Source organism: Caretta caretta, chromosome 12 (genome assembly GCF_965140235.1).
Source record: "Caretta caretta isolate rCarCar2 chromosome 12, rCarCar1.hap1, whole genome shotgun sequence".
NCBI lineage: Eukaryota > Metazoa > Chordata > Testudines > Cheloniidae > Caretta > Caretta caretta.
Genome location: NC_134217.1, coordinates 8,633,417 through 8,651,922, shown reverse-complemented (window position 1 = coordinate 8,651,922; position 18,506 = coordinate 8,633,417). Strand labels below are relative to the sequence as shown.

General features: G+C 42.9%; 1 protein-coding gene across 2 annotated transcripts in view; it reads right to left on the bottom strand.

Moving 5' to 3' along the window:
- Nucleotides 1–1,168: 1,168 nt before the first annotated feature.
- The window catches only part of BBS2 (Bardet-Biedl syndrome 2), a 31,891-nt gene continuing 14,553 nt past the window's right edge, over nucleotides 1,169–18,506 (bottom strand). For both annotated transcript variants that reach the window (XM_048817161.2, XM_075118334.1), the window contains exons 7-17: nucleotides 17,920–18,006; nucleotides 16,336–16,471; nucleotides 13,723–13,862; nucleotides 12,746–12,893; nucleotides 11,873–12,044; nucleotides 9,747–9,876; nucleotides 8,199–8,330; nucleotides 7,197–7,334; nucleotides 6,588–6,700; nucleotides 4,780–4,928; nucleotides 1,169–1,749 (exon numbers count right to left, since the gene is read on the bottom strand). In XM_048817161.2, the coding sequence (XP_048673118.1) occupies nucleotides 1,643–1,749; nucleotides 4,780–4,928; nucleotides 6,588–6,700; nucleotides 7,197–7,334; nucleotides 8,199–8,330; nucleotides 9,747–9,876; nucleotides 11,873–12,044; nucleotides 12,746–12,893; nucleotides 13,723–13,862; nucleotides 16,336–16,471; nucleotides 17,920–18,006 (1,452 nt within the window). In that variant the 3' untranslated portion in view covers nucleotides 1,169–1,642. The remainder of the gene's footprint in view (nucleotides 1,750–4,779; nucleotides 4,929–6,587; nucleotides 6,701–7,196; nucleotides 7,335–8,198; nucleotides 8,331–9,746; nucleotides 9,877–11,872; nucleotides 12,045–12,745; nucleotides 12,894–13,722; nucleotides 13,863–16,335; nucleotides 16,472–17,919; nucleotides 18,007–18,506) is intronic.

The window sequence follows — 18,506 nt, the reverse complement described above, 5'->3', positions numbered from 1 at the left end:
TAAAACAGATTTCAAGAATTAATTTCTTTTTAAGCCAGCTATGAGCTCCCTAACCTCTCCAGGGTGGATGATGCATCACTGTCTCTATTTCACAGCTTACATAAGCAGCCTGTTAGCTACAGAGGAGCTATCCAAGAAGCCCCTTCCATGTGCGCATCTTACCCCACAGAGATGAGGGGCACCTCTCTCCCTGCCCTGTTGTATGCAGGTATTGATAGTTACATATGGAAGGGGCTTGCTGAAGCAGAATGAGGAAACATACTGAGGATGCAATTCAGGTCAGGCACATCAGTTAAGAACTGTTTTAGCTCATAGGAGAAATCAGCTTTGGCATAAAAATTTACACTCCAGTCCACCATCCTACTGCATTATTTAAACCCACTTTTAACTAACTGGCCCAAAATACTGTTTCTTCTGACAGTTCTTTGTGCCAGAGTCCAAGAGATTTTTCTCCCTACCTCTTGTAGCTAGATATTTCTTCCTGCCCCCTTTTTATTCCTGCATGTACTGCTACCAAGGATCAGTTTGCTCCTTCATAAAATACATGCCACTCTTTCTCACTGCCTCCCCGCCGCCCCCTCCTTAGCATGTGCTCTCTTATCCAGCAGTTGCAGAGAATGAATAGCTGAAGGTGGAATTTCCACCAAGCAAAGCGAGGCTCAAGTGTTCACTTTAGAAAACTGACCAGTTCCTAGCTTCATGGAAACCTAGGAACTGGTTAATTTGCTTATTTTTTATAAAGCCAGTAGGGGGTGCTGTAGTTGGGACTTCTGCCTGCAGTGACTCCCATGTCACCTCACCTCTCCCACCTGGCCTTCCCAGTGAAACCTGTTCTGAAAGTAGCGGCTGAAACCAGGGATTCACTGACATAGAGCAGCTCTGTGCTGCACAGGTCAGCAGCTGATAACTAGGGGTAGGAGCAAGCTGCACAAATCAGTATGGTTCTCAAATACCCCAAAGTTAGGGAGCCTTAGGAGCCAAGGTTTTGGTTTAGACCCACTCTGAACTCAAGGTTTTTTGTATTAATAGACATACCTCTTGCTTGCTATAGTCTGTGATCAAAATGCCTGACAATTATGGAGCAAAACCTGAAATGTGTTTCATTAACATAAAATAAATAACAAAAATAACCGCATCTCTTCAACAGAACACACATATGGCAAAAGCCTGACAGTTCTGTGTTTTAATGGAAAAGCTGATACCATAACTGCAAAATATAATAAATTCCATAAATAAGTTACAGTAAGAAAAATAACTATTCCAGGACTATACAAGTGTCTTGAGCGACTTACATAAATACCACATCTGCACTTTAAAACTTTGAGCCTTTCTTCATAGATTTTCCTATCCTTTAGCCTCCAAAGTAGCATATCCCAACTGATGGCTTACTTTAAAAAACAGCAAACTATCTTTCCATTTGCTTCATTCTATGGTGGAGCTGCAGGCTGATTTAACTGCTTCTCAGTATTGGTCCCTTATACATTGCTACACATCAAGTTCCCTACCTTTGTCTCCCAGTGGCTTACTTGGGGAACAGTCGGAAAGAATATACTACAGGACATCTGCTCCTATGACATCTGTTCATTTGTCTAGATCACCTGTTGTAAGGAAGTATCATCTCCACGCAGTCGCTATTCCCCTTTTACGAGGATGCAGTCCCCACTCGCATTATCCTGAAGAGCATATTTAGGTTGTTGTTTCTAATGGCATCCCGGCACGCAGTGATCACCTGTGTCTTGGGTTTCCCAACTGGAAAGAAAGAAAAACACAGAATCAGCACTAGTATGTATTTAAGTAACCGAATGAAACATTAAATAGATATTTACAGGTCAGAGCTGGTCTCTCAGAATTTAGATTTTGTAAAAAAAATTAATTGTTGTTTGGGTTTTTTTAAAATAAAACCAAACAGTAGGACTATTTTCCCTTTTTCTTAATTCCATGTCAAAAGGGGGGCTATTATTTGTATTACAAAAGTGCCTAAGGTCCCCACCATGGCAGGCACCATACAAATATGCAGTAAAATAGTCCCTTCCCCAAATAGCTTAAATAAGTATCTCCCTATTTGCAAAGCAAGAACTGGAACACTGTGCTTGGGCACGTGCAAAGAGAAAAGCATAAAGAAACCATCCAACAGCAAAAGCTAAAATATATTTAAAGGTCAGTTTTAATAATCTACGGTGTTGCTAGTAACGCAGGTAAACTTTACAATAGTCTGATTTAACCTGATAGTGTCCTCCTTTAACCTTCTGGGCCAGAAGTGAAGAATTCAAATGTAACTTTTAATGTTACACTGTAAAAATTGTTTTAATAAAAGCAGTAAGTCTTACACTATTCAAAATGCTGATAACTGCTTTGAATTGTTGCCCCAAAGTCACGCTGAGCACCCATAACTCTCTGACTTTCCTAAGAATCTAGGGTGCCCAGCAACTCTCAATCAATTCATTAGCAAGTAATTAGTGTAATGGAAATACCAAGGGACTGTACTTGGTGCTTCTTCCAGCCAAGTAACTAGAAAAAAACAAATTAGGTTTGACATTGAATTTCTGTCCTCAGCCCAGCAATTTCCCACCTACCTCCGTGTTTTCAGAACCTTTCCTATCGAATTTGAGTTCATGCATGTCAGTAGTGATAGGGCTGATAACTTACCAAGTGGGACAAAACTTAAAAAAAACTTACGGTAGGGTTTAGAAAGAGAATTTGGACTGACTTTCAGACTGTATTTATGCTTTAGCTCCCATAAGTTTCCTGTACGTAGCCATACTTTGAAGTTTCAAGTTTCATACATTGAAATGTTCATGGGCAACAGAAAGAGAGGTCCTAATTTGCAAGCTGCTCTGCACAGGCTGACCCCAATGCCACACAGTGCTCTGCCCATGCAGTGGAACTAGCAGGATCTGGGCCAAAGTCTACCTACATTTGAACAGGTTTCAGAGTAACAGCCGTGTTAGTCTGTATTCGCAAAAAGAAAAGGAGTACTTGTGGCACCTTAGAGACTAACCAATTTATTTGAGCATAAGCTTTCGTGAGCTACAGCTCACTTCATTGGATGCATACTGTGGAAAGTGTAGAAGATCTTTTTATACAAACAAAGCATGAAGAAATACCTCCCCCCACCCCACTCTCCTGCTGGTAATAGCTTATCTAAAGTGACCCCTCTCCTTACAATGTGTATGATAATCAAGGTGGGCCATTTCCAGCACAAATCCAGGGTTTAACAAGAATGTCTGGGGGGGGAGGAAAAAACAAGGGGAAATAGGTTACCTTGCATAATGACCCAGCCACTCCCAGTCTCTATTCAAGTCTAAGTTAATTGTATCCAATTTGCAAATGAATTCCAATTCAACAGTTTCTCGCTGGAGTCTGCATTTGAAGTTTTTTTGTTGTAATATCGCAACTTTCATGTCTGTAATCGCGTGACCAGAGAGATTGAAGTGTTCTCTGACTGGTTTATGAATAATTCTTGACATCTGATTTGTGTCCATTTATTCTTTTACGTAGAGACTGTCCAGTTTGACCAATGTACATGGCAGAGGGGCATTGCTGGCACATGATGGCATATAGCACATTGGTGGATGTGCAGGTGAACGAGCCTCTGATAGTGTGGCTGATGTTATTAGGCCCTGTGATGGTGTCCCCTGAATAGATATGTGGGCACAGTTGGCAACGGGCTTTGTTGCAAGGATAAGTTCCTGGGTTAGTGGTTCTGTTGTGTGGTATGTGGTTGCTGGTGAGTATTTGCTTCAGGTTGGGGGGCTGTCTGTAGGCAAGGACTGGCCTGTCTCCCAAGATTTGTGAGAGCATTGGGTCATCCTTCAGGATAGGTTGTAGGTCCTTAATAATGCGTTGGAGGGGTTTTAGTTGGGGGCTGAAGGTGACGGCTAGTGGCGTTCTGTTATTTTCTTTGTTAGGCCTGTCCTGTAGTAGGTGACTTCTGGGAACTCTTCTGGCTCTATCAATCTGTTTCTTCACTTCCGCAAGTGGGTATTGTAGTTGTAAGAATGCTTGATAGAGATCTTGTAGGTGTTCGTCTCTGTCTGAGGGGTTGGAGCAAATGCGGTTGTATCGCAGAGCTTGGCTATAGACGATGGATCGTGTGGTGTGGTCAGGGTGAAAGCTGGAGGCATGTAGGTAGGAATAGCGGACAGTAGGTTTCCGGTATAGGGTGGTGTTTATGTGACCATAGTTTATTAGCACTGTAGTGTCCAAGAGAAAACCTGGATTTGTGCTGGAAATGGCCCAACTTGATTATCATACACATTGTAAGGAGAGTGATCACTTTAGATAAGCTATTACCAGCAGGAGAGTGGGGTGGGGGGAGGTATTTCTTCATGCTTTGTGTGTATAAAAAGATCTTCTACACTTTCCACAGTATGCATCCAATGAAGTGAGCTGTAGCTCACGAAAGCTTATGCTCAAATAAATTGGTTAGTCTCTAAGGTGCCACAAGTACTCCTTTTCTTTTTACATTTGAACAGCATTTCCTGGGACCCTTGAGATTAGGGTATGTATCTTATACCTTGTAGAGATGATTTGTATTTGTCTTTTAAAAGTGAGAGTAACACTACAGTTTAAACAAATACGGAGAGATTTCATATTCCTCTGTAGCTGAAAATTGAAGCAAGATTCCCACTACTAAGTCCTGGACCGTACAGCAAAATTTATCTGGCCTTCAAGACAAGCTCTAACAATCCTGCATTTGCTCTTTGATGTGCCATTCTCTTCCCTGGCTTGGTGAGCCAAAAATGGAATCCCCAAAGTAGAACCCTGCCCTGGACTTACCACGCAACTGCCCCGCTCTCTGGATAGCTTGATTTACAGATTTGAGATTGTTTAACAGCTCGGTGTGGTTGGTGCAGCGAATTTTATACTCATTAAGTAAATCTCTGTTAAGATCATAGAGTTCCATGTACCGTTTCTTCATATTTCTCCTGTGAAAATGAACAATAGAGACAAGGGAGATCAAGGGACAAGGAAACCAGGCGACAATTCATGTTTTGTTAATGTAAAAAAGCAACAATGTTTCGTTACTATGGTTACTGTCACTACCTGCTGTTCTCAAGTTGTCTGAAGCTAGAAGGCTGAACGCATAAGAGATAGATGGGTATCCAATATAACTACACAGCTAGTCATATGTGTTATTCCTCATTACTTACACCAGAAAAACAAAGTAACAATATATTTACTCCATTCTCTCACTCTTTTTTACATGCCCCCCCCCAATAGCATTTTGCTCCTCGATACTGGATATACTGGACTTGGAAAAGGTTCAGAAAAGGGCAACAAAAATGATTAGGGGTATGGAATGGCTGCTGCGTGAGGAGAGATTAATAAAACTGGGACTTTTCAGCTTGGAAAAGAGACGACAAAGGGGGGATATGATAGAGGTCTATAAAATCATGACTGGTGTGGAGGAAGTAAATAAGGAAGTGTTACTTACTCCTCATAACACAAGAACTATGGGCCACCAAATGAAATTAAGAGGCAGCAGATTTAAAACAAACAAAAGGAAGTATTTTTTCACACAATGCACAGTCAACCTGTGGAATCCTTGCCAGAGGATGTGAAGGCCAAGACTATAACAGGGTTCAAAAAAGAACTAGATAAATTCATGGAGGATAGGTCCATCAATGGCTATTAGCCAGGATGGGCAGGGACGGTGTCCCTAGCCTCTGGTTTGCCAGAAGCTGGGAATGAGCGACAGGACATGGACCACTTGATGATGACCTACCTGTTCTGTTCATTCCCTCTGGGGCACCTAGCACTGGCCACTGTTGGAAGACAGGATACTGGGCTAGATGGGACCTTTGGTCTGACCCAGTATGGCCATTCACATCTATGTTCTTAGTGATTGGAAGCTCTGGGAAAAGGAGTTAGTTTCCCCAGAAGAATTAGTCTTGCTGATCATTAGTTGCATTAGATCCCTCGACTTCTTGCAATAGACAGCTGTGATATGGACATTAGCCCTTAGCTTCAGGAGGACAGAGCTGTTCAGAGCAAAAGATTAATGCCCTGAAAACACAGGGAACAAACTCTTCCTCAGCCTCCTGCTCAGAGTCCTTCCCCACCCCAGCCCAAAGAGGATGAGTCCTGCCCTGCCCAGCTATTGCTCCCTTCCTCTTCACACAAGGAACTCCCTCTGGCCTAGCTGAGAGCTTGACAACACTACCTCACAGCTGATTCACATTGCCCGCCCCGCGCTGAGTCTGCCTGAGTCATCGGCCTGCTAGTTCTCAGCCTAAAGAACAGATCAGGAACACAATGATCATGTGTAAATAATGTGCACCTAGATTTAATGCAGCCTAGATCCATGCAGCTGTTTCTATCTAAAGGTGGTGTTCTCTACCAAAAAGCTATGACTGGCCACCAGAGCCAGAGAATTATACAGAATTGTAGAATATCAGGGTTGAAAGGGACCTCAGGAGATCATCTAGTCCAACCCCCTGCTCAAAGCAGGACCAATTCCCAATTTTTGCCCCAGATTTCTAAATGGCCCCCTCAAAGATTGAACTCATAACCCTGGGTTTAGCAGGCCAATGCTCAAACCACTGAGCTATCCCTCCCCCTCCTGAAATACATTGGCGGCTCACATGTCTCCCATGAGGCGTGAATCTTCTGCTCGAACCAACATACTACGGATAAGGTTGGAGTGGTCCGCCATGTCAGCAGTGAGTTTCTGATGGACTGTATGATATTCATCCACCTATCAAGAGTAAAGACACCCAAGCACTTTGTGAAGTCCAAGCAAATCTGAGAGTCTAGCTTTGAAAGGTAGAGACTGCACCAATTTAATAGGGAACAGCTTCCTATCCCCCCGCCTGGATCCTTGCCCAGGAAGAGGAAGGCTAGATGAGACTTTCAGGGCCTATTGACCTCCCTGATTCACTCAGGGCCTGATCCAAACCATCAGCTTCAATGGACTTTGAATCTCCTGACCAGAGTTTACAGAATGAGGGAACTGTCTTAATCATCAACAGCCAGGAGGGGACCTGACCCTGTTTTGGATAACAAGAAATTTTGGAAGAGAGGGGCTGTCACCCTCTCCTTAATTCAGAGCACAGTAAGCCTTGGTTGCAGGTTTAAATGGCAGAAAGCCACAGAAAGTTTAGACATAGAAAGAGAGAAAAAGTCATCAAATCCTGAAGCCACCATCCATCACCAAATCAACCACCATTTAGACACGCTTGGTGCCTACTCACCTTAACTAGCACTTTCAGCAACTCCTCAAAGTACACAGGGAAATCTGCTTCCACCTGCAAGTCTTCAATTGCCAAGAAGGAGGCCATTGACTGGATAATGTCACCGGCTAGATCTATATCGTCCGTGCTGATAGAAATCTAACAGGTATGAAAACCATAAGTTTCAGATTTCCCCTCGCTTCAAAATTCTCCCTCCACAGCCATTAAATAGGACTCCTTTTGCAGCATATTCAACGTAATGCTCAAAACAGTTAATACTGCAAGATTTCCATTGGAAAGCCTATTAATCGGATACTACATTTTGCTAGAATTAAGCACTGTGGGCTAGATCTGAAGTATATGGGAATCTTTCCACTGACTTCAGGGGACTCTGAATCAGGACCTAAGGGAGAAATGCATCACTATGCAGAGGGCCAGCACAAGGATCATGCACTAGTTACATCCCATCTAAGCCCTCAAAATAGGGCTTAAGTGGTGGAGAGGCTCTGTGCTGCCTCTCTGCACCGGCTTGAATTTCACCATATAAGAATATGTTGCTTCAAAAAATTGAAAGACCGCCATGCTGTATTGTCCATATCACTGGCTGAGCTTGAAATTTTACTCCCAGATAGGAAAGTGGGCACAAACTACCATTGAAGGAGAATTAAATATGCCATTGTGGACAATATCCTGCTTAAAACACTAGCATTTCATCTGCCTCTGCAGTCACATAAAACCATGAGACACTTTGATGCTATGATAATCAGAGGATCAGAGAATCACAGGACTGGAAGGGACCTCAAGAGGTCATCTAGTCCGGTCTCCTGCACTCCTGGACTAAATATAAAAACTCTTAACTGGACAGAAATAGCGAAAAGCGAGTGACCAGGAAATATTAATGGCTTGGTCCCTCCTCCGCTTTGTACCTTGGCTCCCTGTTCACTTTCCCATGTGGGCATTTCCTCTCAGTTCCACTAGTCTTTAATAAGATTAGACCTATAGTGGGGTAAGAGTAAAAATTACCTCCCCACTGGGTTGAATTTTTATGCACAGCTGTCCTGCATCACGCAGGGAAGTGAAACAGACTTGAAAAGGTGCGCTTTGGAACTCTGCATCCTCTGGTAACAGAAAGCTCTGGTTCAACCACATGACAACCTAGAAAAATAAATTCATAACATTACCCTTCCCACGGAGAAACTGTCTGGAATATATTTGCTCTAGTGGACATTATGGGATACACTAGACAAGAGCTGCAAAGTACCCAGCTCACTGCCTCTTGTGATCATATGCACAGTCCTACTCTGGGTCGTGAAATAAAGTGTCTCTATTAGAAAACGGAACTCAAATGGAAGTTTTTTGGATCACAGCACCCCCACTGGACAGATCAGGATGACTCATGATTAATTTTGCTCTCTCCCACCTAGTGGAATGGGGACAATTTTCTATGTTATAAGTGGGCTGTTCAAAGCATGATTTTGTATAATATTATGAATAAGAGAATCAAGTAAGTAAGAAAGTCACGAAAGCCCTTCGGGGCAGGGACCATCTTTTTGTTCTGTGTCTGCACAGCACCCAGCACATTGGGTCCATGACCAGGTTCCTAGGCGCTACACTAATACAAATAATACATAAGAAGAAATTGACAGAGGAAGGACTGTTCAATGGCTAAGACAGTAGCTAAGACTTGGAAGGCCAGGGTTCAAATCCCTGCTCTGTCACATACTCCCTGTGTGACCTTAGGCAAGCCACTTGGCCTCTCTGTGTTTCAGGTCCCCATCTGTACAATGGGGATAAAAGCACTGCCCTGCTTCACAGGAGTGATGTGAGAATAAGTACATTACAGATCGTGAGACACTCACATAACGGAACCCATACAAGTACCTAAGATAGATGGAGCTCAGAGGGGCAAGGCCAAAAAGTTTTCCTTAGAGAAGAGTATTACATCTGATCAATCTGCCATCAACCACCCAAGTTAGAAGTATTTTTGTCCCAGGAATTTCTATGCAATGAAAGTTATGTATGCGCCAGAGAGCCTCACTAAGCCACTCCCAAGAACTGGCCAATTCTCAGTTCAGGCTATAGCGAGTTGCCATCCCACCATATTTCCAAGATACGCTATAGAACATTTACTGATCCATTATGAATTTGAGCTGAATTAAACTCATGAAGATGAATTACCTAGATACTTAATTGCACTTTTCCCCGTTTGCTAATTTACAAAATTCAGTCATTCACGCCGGGGCCCTTCCATGAGTGTAAGCTGGGCAAGTTCTACTAGATAAAGTACAATGAAGGGATGAGTAACTACTAGAACTTCTGGTCTTAAGCAGCTATTTCCTGCAGATGCATAGAAACTCTAGGAATGTTTCTGCTATCCCAGCATTTTTAAAAAAAGAAGCATGAACTCAAGCGTTAAGCTGTTAAACACAGACTCTTATTGACAGTAGTGGAGTAGATTACAGTATTTCCCTTTGCTCTAGGGATTCCCAAGTTAATTGCAAACTCTCCACCTGATACAAAAGCAGCAACGGTGTTCAGAACCAGAAAATAAGATGCAGAGCATAAACTCACCCTTTGCACCCTCTCACTGATTGTAAAGTTAACAAAGCTTAGAGGTTCAGGGGCCGAGTCAGGGCTGCTCAAAGCATACATTGAAAATCGGGGTAGCTGTCTTGTCAGTTCAAAGACATGGAACTGTGTGCTGGAAGGAATCCAAAGGAAAAAGAGAGAGAAATTTACCAACAGACCAGTGATTTGTCTATTGCACCCTTCCATTAACAAATTCAGGATGATTCACTTTTACATCACAGACTGTCACCACAATCCCAGCAATGAACAGAACACTCATTAGGACTATACACAGAAGATATAAAACTGGAGACGTTTTATTAACAACTACAATTAAGACTTATTAAAAGTAACATTAAAGATGAATGGAACCCCTACATTCAGTTCTCTGCATTGCTCCTGCAGTGGACTGATGGCCCCTGAAACAGTAAAGGAAGCTCTGGTCCAGCCATGCCTTACACTTTTGGTAGAGATACCACTAGCTGGAGCAGGGGAAACAGAACCCTGAACCATGGTCTTGGCAGGCAAATGAAAAGAGAAAATGATTCTCAAATGTTACTTCAGATGCATTTTATTTATATGGTGATTTGTACAAATTCTGCCCTCAAACATGGATCGAGGACTTGTGCTGAAGTCAAAGGGAGTTGAGGACAGTCAGCATCTGACAGAGTACAGCCCGTATGCAATCACAGAAGTTAGGGGAGGAAGGGACCTTGATAGGTCAAGTCCAGCCCCCTCCGCTAAGGCAGGACCAAGTAAAACTAGACCATCCCTGACAGGTGTTTGTCCAACCTGCTCTTAAAAACCTCCAATGACGAGGATTCCACAACCTCCCTTGGAAGCCTATCCCAGCATTTAACTACCCTTAGAATTAGATGGTTTTTCCTAATATCTAACCCTTGATGCAAATTAAGCCCACTGCTTCTTCTCCTAACTTCACCATCCTAGATCACCATCCTCTTTATAACATCCCTTAACATTATCCCCCGATGCTGTTATCAGATCCCTCTTTAGTCTTCTTTTCTCAGGTCTAAACATGCCCCGGGTTTTTTTTTTAACTTTTCCTCATAGGTCAGGTTCTCTAAATCTTTCATCATTTTCATTGCTCTCCTCTGGACTCTTGCCAATTTATCCACATCTTTCCTAAAGTGTGGGCACCCAGAATTGAACACAGTACCCAGCGCCAAGTAAAGTGGGACAGTTACATCCTGTACCTTACATATGACACTCCTGTTAACACAACCCAGAATGATATTAACATTTTTCACAACTGCATCACATTGACTCATATTCATTTTGTGATCCACTGTAGTCCCCAGATCCTTTTCAGCAGTTCTACCACCCAGCCAGTTACTCCTAATTCTGTAGATGTGCATTTGATTTTTCCTTCCTAAGTGAAGCAGTTTGCACTTGTCTTTATTATTGAATTTCATCTTGTTGATTTAAAACAATTCTCCAATTTGTCAAGGTTGTTTTGAATTCTAAGCCTGTCCTCCAAAAGTGCTTGCAACCCCTCCCAGCCTGGTGTCATCAGCAAATTTTATAAGCATACTCTGCCATTATCCAGGTCATTCATAAAAATATTGAATAGTATCAGAGCTAAGACTTACCCCTGCGGGGCCCCACTAGATACGCCCTCCAAGTTTCACAGTGAACCATTGATAATTACGCTGGAGAACGGTCTTTGAAACAGTTGTGCACCCACTTTATAATAATTTCATCTAGACCACATTTCCCTAATTTGCTAATATTTCCCATATTCCACCCAAGCCTGGTCCCACAGCTGTCAATGGTGAACCTCCCATTGACCCTCAAGGAAACAAGATCAGGCCCTGAATGATTTCAGCATGTAGGGCCTTCGTTTTCAAACCTGCTGAGCAATCGCAGCTCCAAGCCAATGGGATCTGCAGGTGTTTCGCACCTCTGGAAATCGAGCATCTCAAAGCATGTCAATGTTCTTTTAAATAGGAGTCAGGATGCACAGGAACTAGGAAGAAATTCCCGACTCTACCTGTCACAGACCTTCTACAACACAAGGGCACAGAAAGCTACATCACTGCTACGTTTCACATCAAACGCTGCTCTCGTCAGAAATGGGGCTTGACACTCTACTATCCCGCAAACCTTACCTGCTTTTGTAACCCACAAAGGCTTTGATATGTAAATCCACTGGGACATCTTTGGGAGGAGTAAGGGGAACCTGAATGCAACCAGAGAGGTTCTGGAGACTGGGATGAACCACATGGCTCTCGCCTTCAAATATCCCTTCAGCAAAGATCAGCACGGCTCGGATAATTGTGTCTTAGGAAAGGGGAGAAAGTGGTTTATTAATTAATAGTTCTCCACTGGCGAGGGGGGAGGGATAGCTCAGTGGTTTGAGCATTGGCCTACTAAACCCAGGGTTGTGAGTTCAATCCTTGAGGGGGCCACTTAGGGATCTGGGGCAAAAATTGGGGAATGGTCCTGCTTCAAGCAGGGGGTTGGACTAGATGACCTCCTGAGGTCCCTTCCAACCCTAACCTTCTATGAAAGAAGTAACTCTGCATCACTTTCAAAATTAAGTAGGGGAGGGTTTTCTGGGAGAAGATATTGGATTACAGACATTTAGCCTCCATGCCAAGACCCAGATCCGGTAGCTGCATGCCCAGTCCCAGGTTGGCACACACTGCATGGTTCTCTAGCCACTCCTACCAGTGGCATGAGGAAGGCAACAGGGATCAGCAAGACCAATTTACTTCACTTCACGTATCAATTGCATGGAAGAAGGAACAAGCAGTAAGGAGCTAACAAGACTTTTGTATACCATGGGGTCACAGAAGAACCTATTCAGATTGATGGAACATTGGTTGATTCAAAACTCTGTGAAAGGAAGGCATCCAGACAGAAGAAATGGAGGATGACAGACCAACTAGGGGACAGGCAAACCACTGGCTAAATGCACCAAAACATTTGTATGTGAGATTACAGGAAACCACCATCATCAGCTGCAAATTATTTCTCACCATTAGATGTGGAAATACACAACTCGACATGGGCAGCCTGACTGTCAGAGCCCAGGTTCACTGAGAGGGCTGTCTGCAGCTGGGTATTAGCTGGAATCACTCCCCTCTGCCCATCAGCTTCGTTCACCTGAGCTCTCAGTTCAGCCTGCTGCAAAACACACACTTCCAGCTCAGCACCACAAGAGCAAGGTTTTCATTAAAGCAGTTCTGAAGATACATCCAAGAGCCCTCCACCATGGGAAAGGATCTATTACAGCAGCCTTCATATATTTTAAACATCTGTGAAGAATGTTTTGATTAGGCTTTTCCTCAAACTCTCTTGGCTGACTCTGACTGATACAATGCCTCGTGGACAACTGCGCTTCTCTTTAGAAAAGCATGAGAGGGGTTGCTTGGGACAACCCTGAACTTTAAGCACATCCTTAAGTCCCATGGGACATCAGCACATACTTCATCAGCACATACTTAAGTGCATTGCTGAATCCAGGCCTTAACCATTACACCTACAGCATGGATCTACTCTTCCTTCTGCCTGTTCTCAAAGCTCAACATAACTCTGTCCTTTGCTATGTAGCCCCCATTTGTCATGGTTGCCCTGATCCCCTGAACTCTGCCCATGTTCCCAACCACAGCCATTTGTCAGATTCCCACCCAATCACCTCCGTGCCCTCTTCTCACCCATGCATCACCAAAAATGAAGGTTCTGCAGACAGAACTTAAGTTAATCATTCAAGTACACGAGCCAGAATAGAATCCAGCTCCCCCTCCATTAGCTCTGCAGAGCCAATGCATTCAGTAGACTGAAAAAGTAGGGAAAGCGTTAGGTATTAAAGTAAGAAGAGCTGGCGCTGAATACACACAAGGAGCAGGCCTCTTGCATAAGATGTCTCTATTTTACATTGTCACTGCACTCTCGTTCTTCTATCAGTCTGGGGGAGAGACCAGAATCGGGCCCTGCATCTTGTTTTGAGAAGTACCTTTGAGTTTTCCTCATAGTTTCGTAATTCCAGCAGCAGATTTTGTTTCTTTTGACTAAGCTCCCGAATCAGATCCTGTTCCACACTGGTATCCATCAAGTTTCCTTTCATCTCCTGGCTTCCTGGCAGGTAGCCACGTACTGCACAAAAGCAAAGCCCAGAGCATTTCAAGCATGTCTTTAGCAGCAATCGCTAAACTTCTGCTTCTGTGGCATGAATCACTAACAGATTGACTGTAGAAATAATATCAGATCAGCCCCTTAGATGGCATAAATGGGTGTAGCTCCACTGAAGTAAATGGAGTTATGCTGATTTACACCACCTGAGGACATGACCCACTATACTTACCATGACAACATGGCTGGACATTTAAAGGAACGCTGATGACTTCTAGTGCATTTGGAGACTTCCATGAAAGTGTCTCCTGCCTCCCTAAAGCTGACCCTCACTGATCAGAATGAGTGACAGAACAATGTAGATCTCTCTTTTTGAACTCTTTTAGTTTATTTTATAGTTAGTTTAGTTTAGGTGAGTCTTACATTACATTACATCCTGACCAAGCTTTTGTCTGGGAATTTTACAGGGGCCAAGTGTTCTTCTTATTGTCTTGGTATGAATGCAACTCACCATTTCCATCTATTTTAGCTAGCCAACCCTCCTAACCTATCTCTTATTTTTTGTTCAGGGAGACTTAGCTTCAGGCCTAAGATTTGTTTCATAATGGTCAGGATGAACAGAGGGTTGGGTCCAGCTGGGTAGGATCCAAGGAGAGTCCCTGCACCCAAGAATCTGGGTGGGGATACTGAGGCAGGAGAGTTCAAGTCGAAAGCTAGGTACCACAGAACTGCTTGCAAAGGCCTTTCATTTTACAACAGGTCTGTTCCCTGTAATTTCTGTTAGTTCTGTTTGTAAGAGAAGATGAAATCTATGGAGGAAAAACCAACGCTCCTTCTGAATGTTCGGCCTGACTGTACAGCGCCAAGAAAAAGGTATGGGGAAGCTGAAAATCTCTATGTGGTTCTGAGTTTAAAGGCACACCACCCCAATGGAGAGAGAGAAACACACACACACACACTTATTTCCTTTGTGGTCAACAATTTAATTCAAATGAAGGAGGGAGGGAGAGAGGGAACACTGAAAGACAGAAGAACAATGGCCATGATCGTGCAACTGGCTCAGCATGTCTGGATCTTGTGCCCATGCAGAGCCTCAATGACTTGCATGAAACCCTGTGAAGGTGTAAGTTTCTGCGCATATGCACCTGATTGCAGGATTATCATCATTTAGTATCTGTAATACAGTAGTGCCAAGAGGCGCCAATGAAAATAAAGGATCCTACATTGCCATGTTCTGCGTATATATATACACATGCAGCAAAAGACAGCAGCCCATGTCTCAAAGAGCAGGATCAAGGCCACTGATGTTAACATATAGGGCTTATTTAAGATGAGTTGCCTTATTAATATGGCCCTATTCATTGGTTCTTTACTCCCCTGCAATAAAGGCTTACAGGCCCAAACATAAGCAGGGGGTTCTCCTGATAACTATGATAAAAGCACGCAGGAGTACGCATAAAGAGTGGTATGCTATGCTACTTTCTTTAATAAGTTTGGACTTGTGTTCGAAATAGGTTGTGCCAGGTTCATGTGTTTTTGCTGAGCGGGTTTCAGATGGTTAAGACAGTCACCTGTGAGCCTTTCCTTTGACCCCCATGCTTATCTGTATATTAAGTTTGAGCAAACTTATTTAAATAGTTTGAATAAAAAATACATCCCATCTCAACTAAGTTTCACTTCCTTAGTATCTGACGATATAAGTTTACAAGATCTCCAGTCAACCACCGTGTCTTCCACGAAACACAAGGTTGTTATTTCCTAAATTGCTAGTTAAAAAACCAAGCAAGAACATATATATTTTCAAAAAATAAACCTCTTTCAGATCTTCTTTATTTGTCATGAAGAAGCTGAAGAGATCCCGCACATATTTATTTTTTCCCCTCACCATTCAATTTGAACAGCATGGCTTGAAGTATCCCTGCATGTGTGGAGTACAATTCTGCTTCACTTTTACTGGAAGATCACTTCTGGTAAGCAACTGAACTTTGTAGGCCCACAGGTCATCGTATAGAAAACAGATCTGATTGTTTATCATCCAGGAGGTAGTATTCAAAATCTTACTTGCGGAAAGCTTGACCCTTCTATTCCCTGGATTTTGCAAAGGATGATGACAGATTTGGCAGGCAAAAATACATGCGAACTCAAAAGGCATTTAGCAGGTATTAGAGTAGCAGCCGTGTTAGTCTGTATTCGCAAAAAGAAAAGGAGGACTTGTGGCACCCTCGAGACTAACCAATTTATTTGAGCATAAGCTTTCGTGAGCTACAGCTCACTTCATCAGATGCAACTCACAAAACTGTATGCAGCTGTAGCTCACGAAAGCTTATGCTCAGATAAATTGGTTAGTCTCGATGGTGCCACAAGTCCTCCTTTTTTTTTAGCAGGTATTGTAACAATAGAATGTATTGGCAGTAATGCCTTGTGGGTAGTGCTCTTGGCATTTCTGCTTAGATTAAACTAATACACTGATGCTGCAAAGGGTTTTTCATACTCTTACCTTCACCATCAACTGAACAGCAGATTAACTGGGTATTACCATCCATTCTGTAATCCCCCTCTACCACTCCTGCAATTGAGGAAGCAAAGTTGTCCTTAAAGATGACCTCCCCCGTTCGGTCACTGCGCGCGTCAACCTGGAATACAGAACATGCTCAAGACACAGGATGGAAATGAAAGCTAACCTCACTGTCTAAATTATGCAGCACTCTGGGACATGAACTGAGGAACCCTGCTGCACTTACGGAACTGCAGGTGAACTTGCAGCTCTGCTGATCAGAAAAAGAAAACACCAACAAAAATGAACTAGCAACGAAATGACAGGTCCAGACACACACGTAAAAATGAGCCGCTCCTCGGAGAGGCTTTCCCCAGAGAAAAGTAAAAAGAAGAAAAAGGAAGAGGGGAATTGCAAGCCTATACTCTCAAGGTGATGCATACTATTGAAGCAGCAATGACTGGACAAACTGTAAGTAACCTTAAGGCAGCATTTACAGTCTCCAGCCTTACTCATAGTCCTTGTCTGATGAAATGTGTTACTTTTATGCACAAATATGACCTTTAATGATCATTCCCTGGGGGGATTTTTCAGTTCTGTATAGCTTTGCTCTTCTAAGGGACAGGACACAGCAATGTTCTTCTAGGAGCAGGAGACTTTCAAATCAATGACCAGTGAGGATACTGTAAATGAAAGACTAGACAAAGCAGGAATAAGTGTGCTGAGGTTTCCTACACAACAATGTTGTATCAAGTCTAGCAGTCCATTCCAGAGGTTCCAGTGAATCCTGGGGCTCTAGTTTGCTAACCTGAGACGAATGAAATCAAATTCTCCTGAGATAATGAAAGACAACATTGTGAAAGGAGTGTAGATTTACAAGAAAACATTGGCAAATGGTGTCGATGGGAGACCCGGCAGCTAAATCAGCCATTTCTAGCAAGCAACAACGCTAAGGTCAGACTTGACAAAGCCCTGGCTGGGATAATTTAGTTGGGGATTGGTCCTGCTTTGAGCAGGGGGTTGGACTAGATGACCTCCTGAGGTCCCGTCCAACCCTGATATTCTATGATTCTAAGCAACTGTGTTAAAAGGAACGGAATTGAGTTTTATAGAATGAGTTTACATATTAATTACATTATCAAATGTATGATGGATTTATTATGGAGTGGCAATAATCCTTCCACAGTTAAGACTGACGCTACCTTCTCTATTATCTGAGAAGTTTCCTTCATTTGTCATTTAAGAACATCCAGGAAACACTGGAGAAGGATACTAGGGTGTTCTCAATATACAGAGATGGAAGTGGAAGTGGCACAACAAAAGAACTAGGCAATCTCCACTCCTATAGAAACAACTTACTATACTGTGGCGATTGATTTGAAAAATATTCAGGGGACAGTTCTTCCTGTAAATGATGGAGTATTTGACAGGGTATTCATAAGCTGAGACAGGCTCACTGTAATATTTCTTCAGAGCTCGGTCTAGTCTTTTGAATAGTTTCTCTGTTCAGCCTTGTACAACTAAACAGCTTTGTCCAATGCAATCTCTTGACTCACAGCTACTCATTTTCTCTCCATTTAAGCTCACCTTCCCATTGGACCATCCAGTGATCAATTCACATACTCCGTCAGAGTTAAGGTCAAATGCATGTATGCTCATTGCATGGTTTTTAGACTGGGGAAAAAACAAAGAACAAATGCATGAAGCTATTGCTATTGGTACTGGAGTTCGTATCTACACAGATTACATACAGGAGTAACAAGATGTCTCCTAACAGAGTGTCAGGGCACCCTACCTATAAGTCATGTACCTCTGAAATCGGAGCAGCTGCATTAGAGATACAGGCCAGTGTTCTCCAAAGATGTAATCTTTCGCTCCAATATGTTTCCATCCAAGAAGATGATCAATGCCTACCTCCTCCCACAAAAACAGTGGACAATACAAGAGCCTGATTCTCCGAGACAAGAGTTACAGTCCCAGAGTTCTTATAAATCTTGTTTGCAGTTGGGAAATACCCTTAGCACAAAGAAAATCATTTCCACATGAATTTTTAATATCATAACTGTTCCAGTCAGTGGCAATAAGAAAATTTAAACTGAGTATCCGGAAAGGATCTTCCTAGCAGCAAGATCTATTAGGCTGTGGAACAGTCCCTCAATGAAACTTGGGAAAGC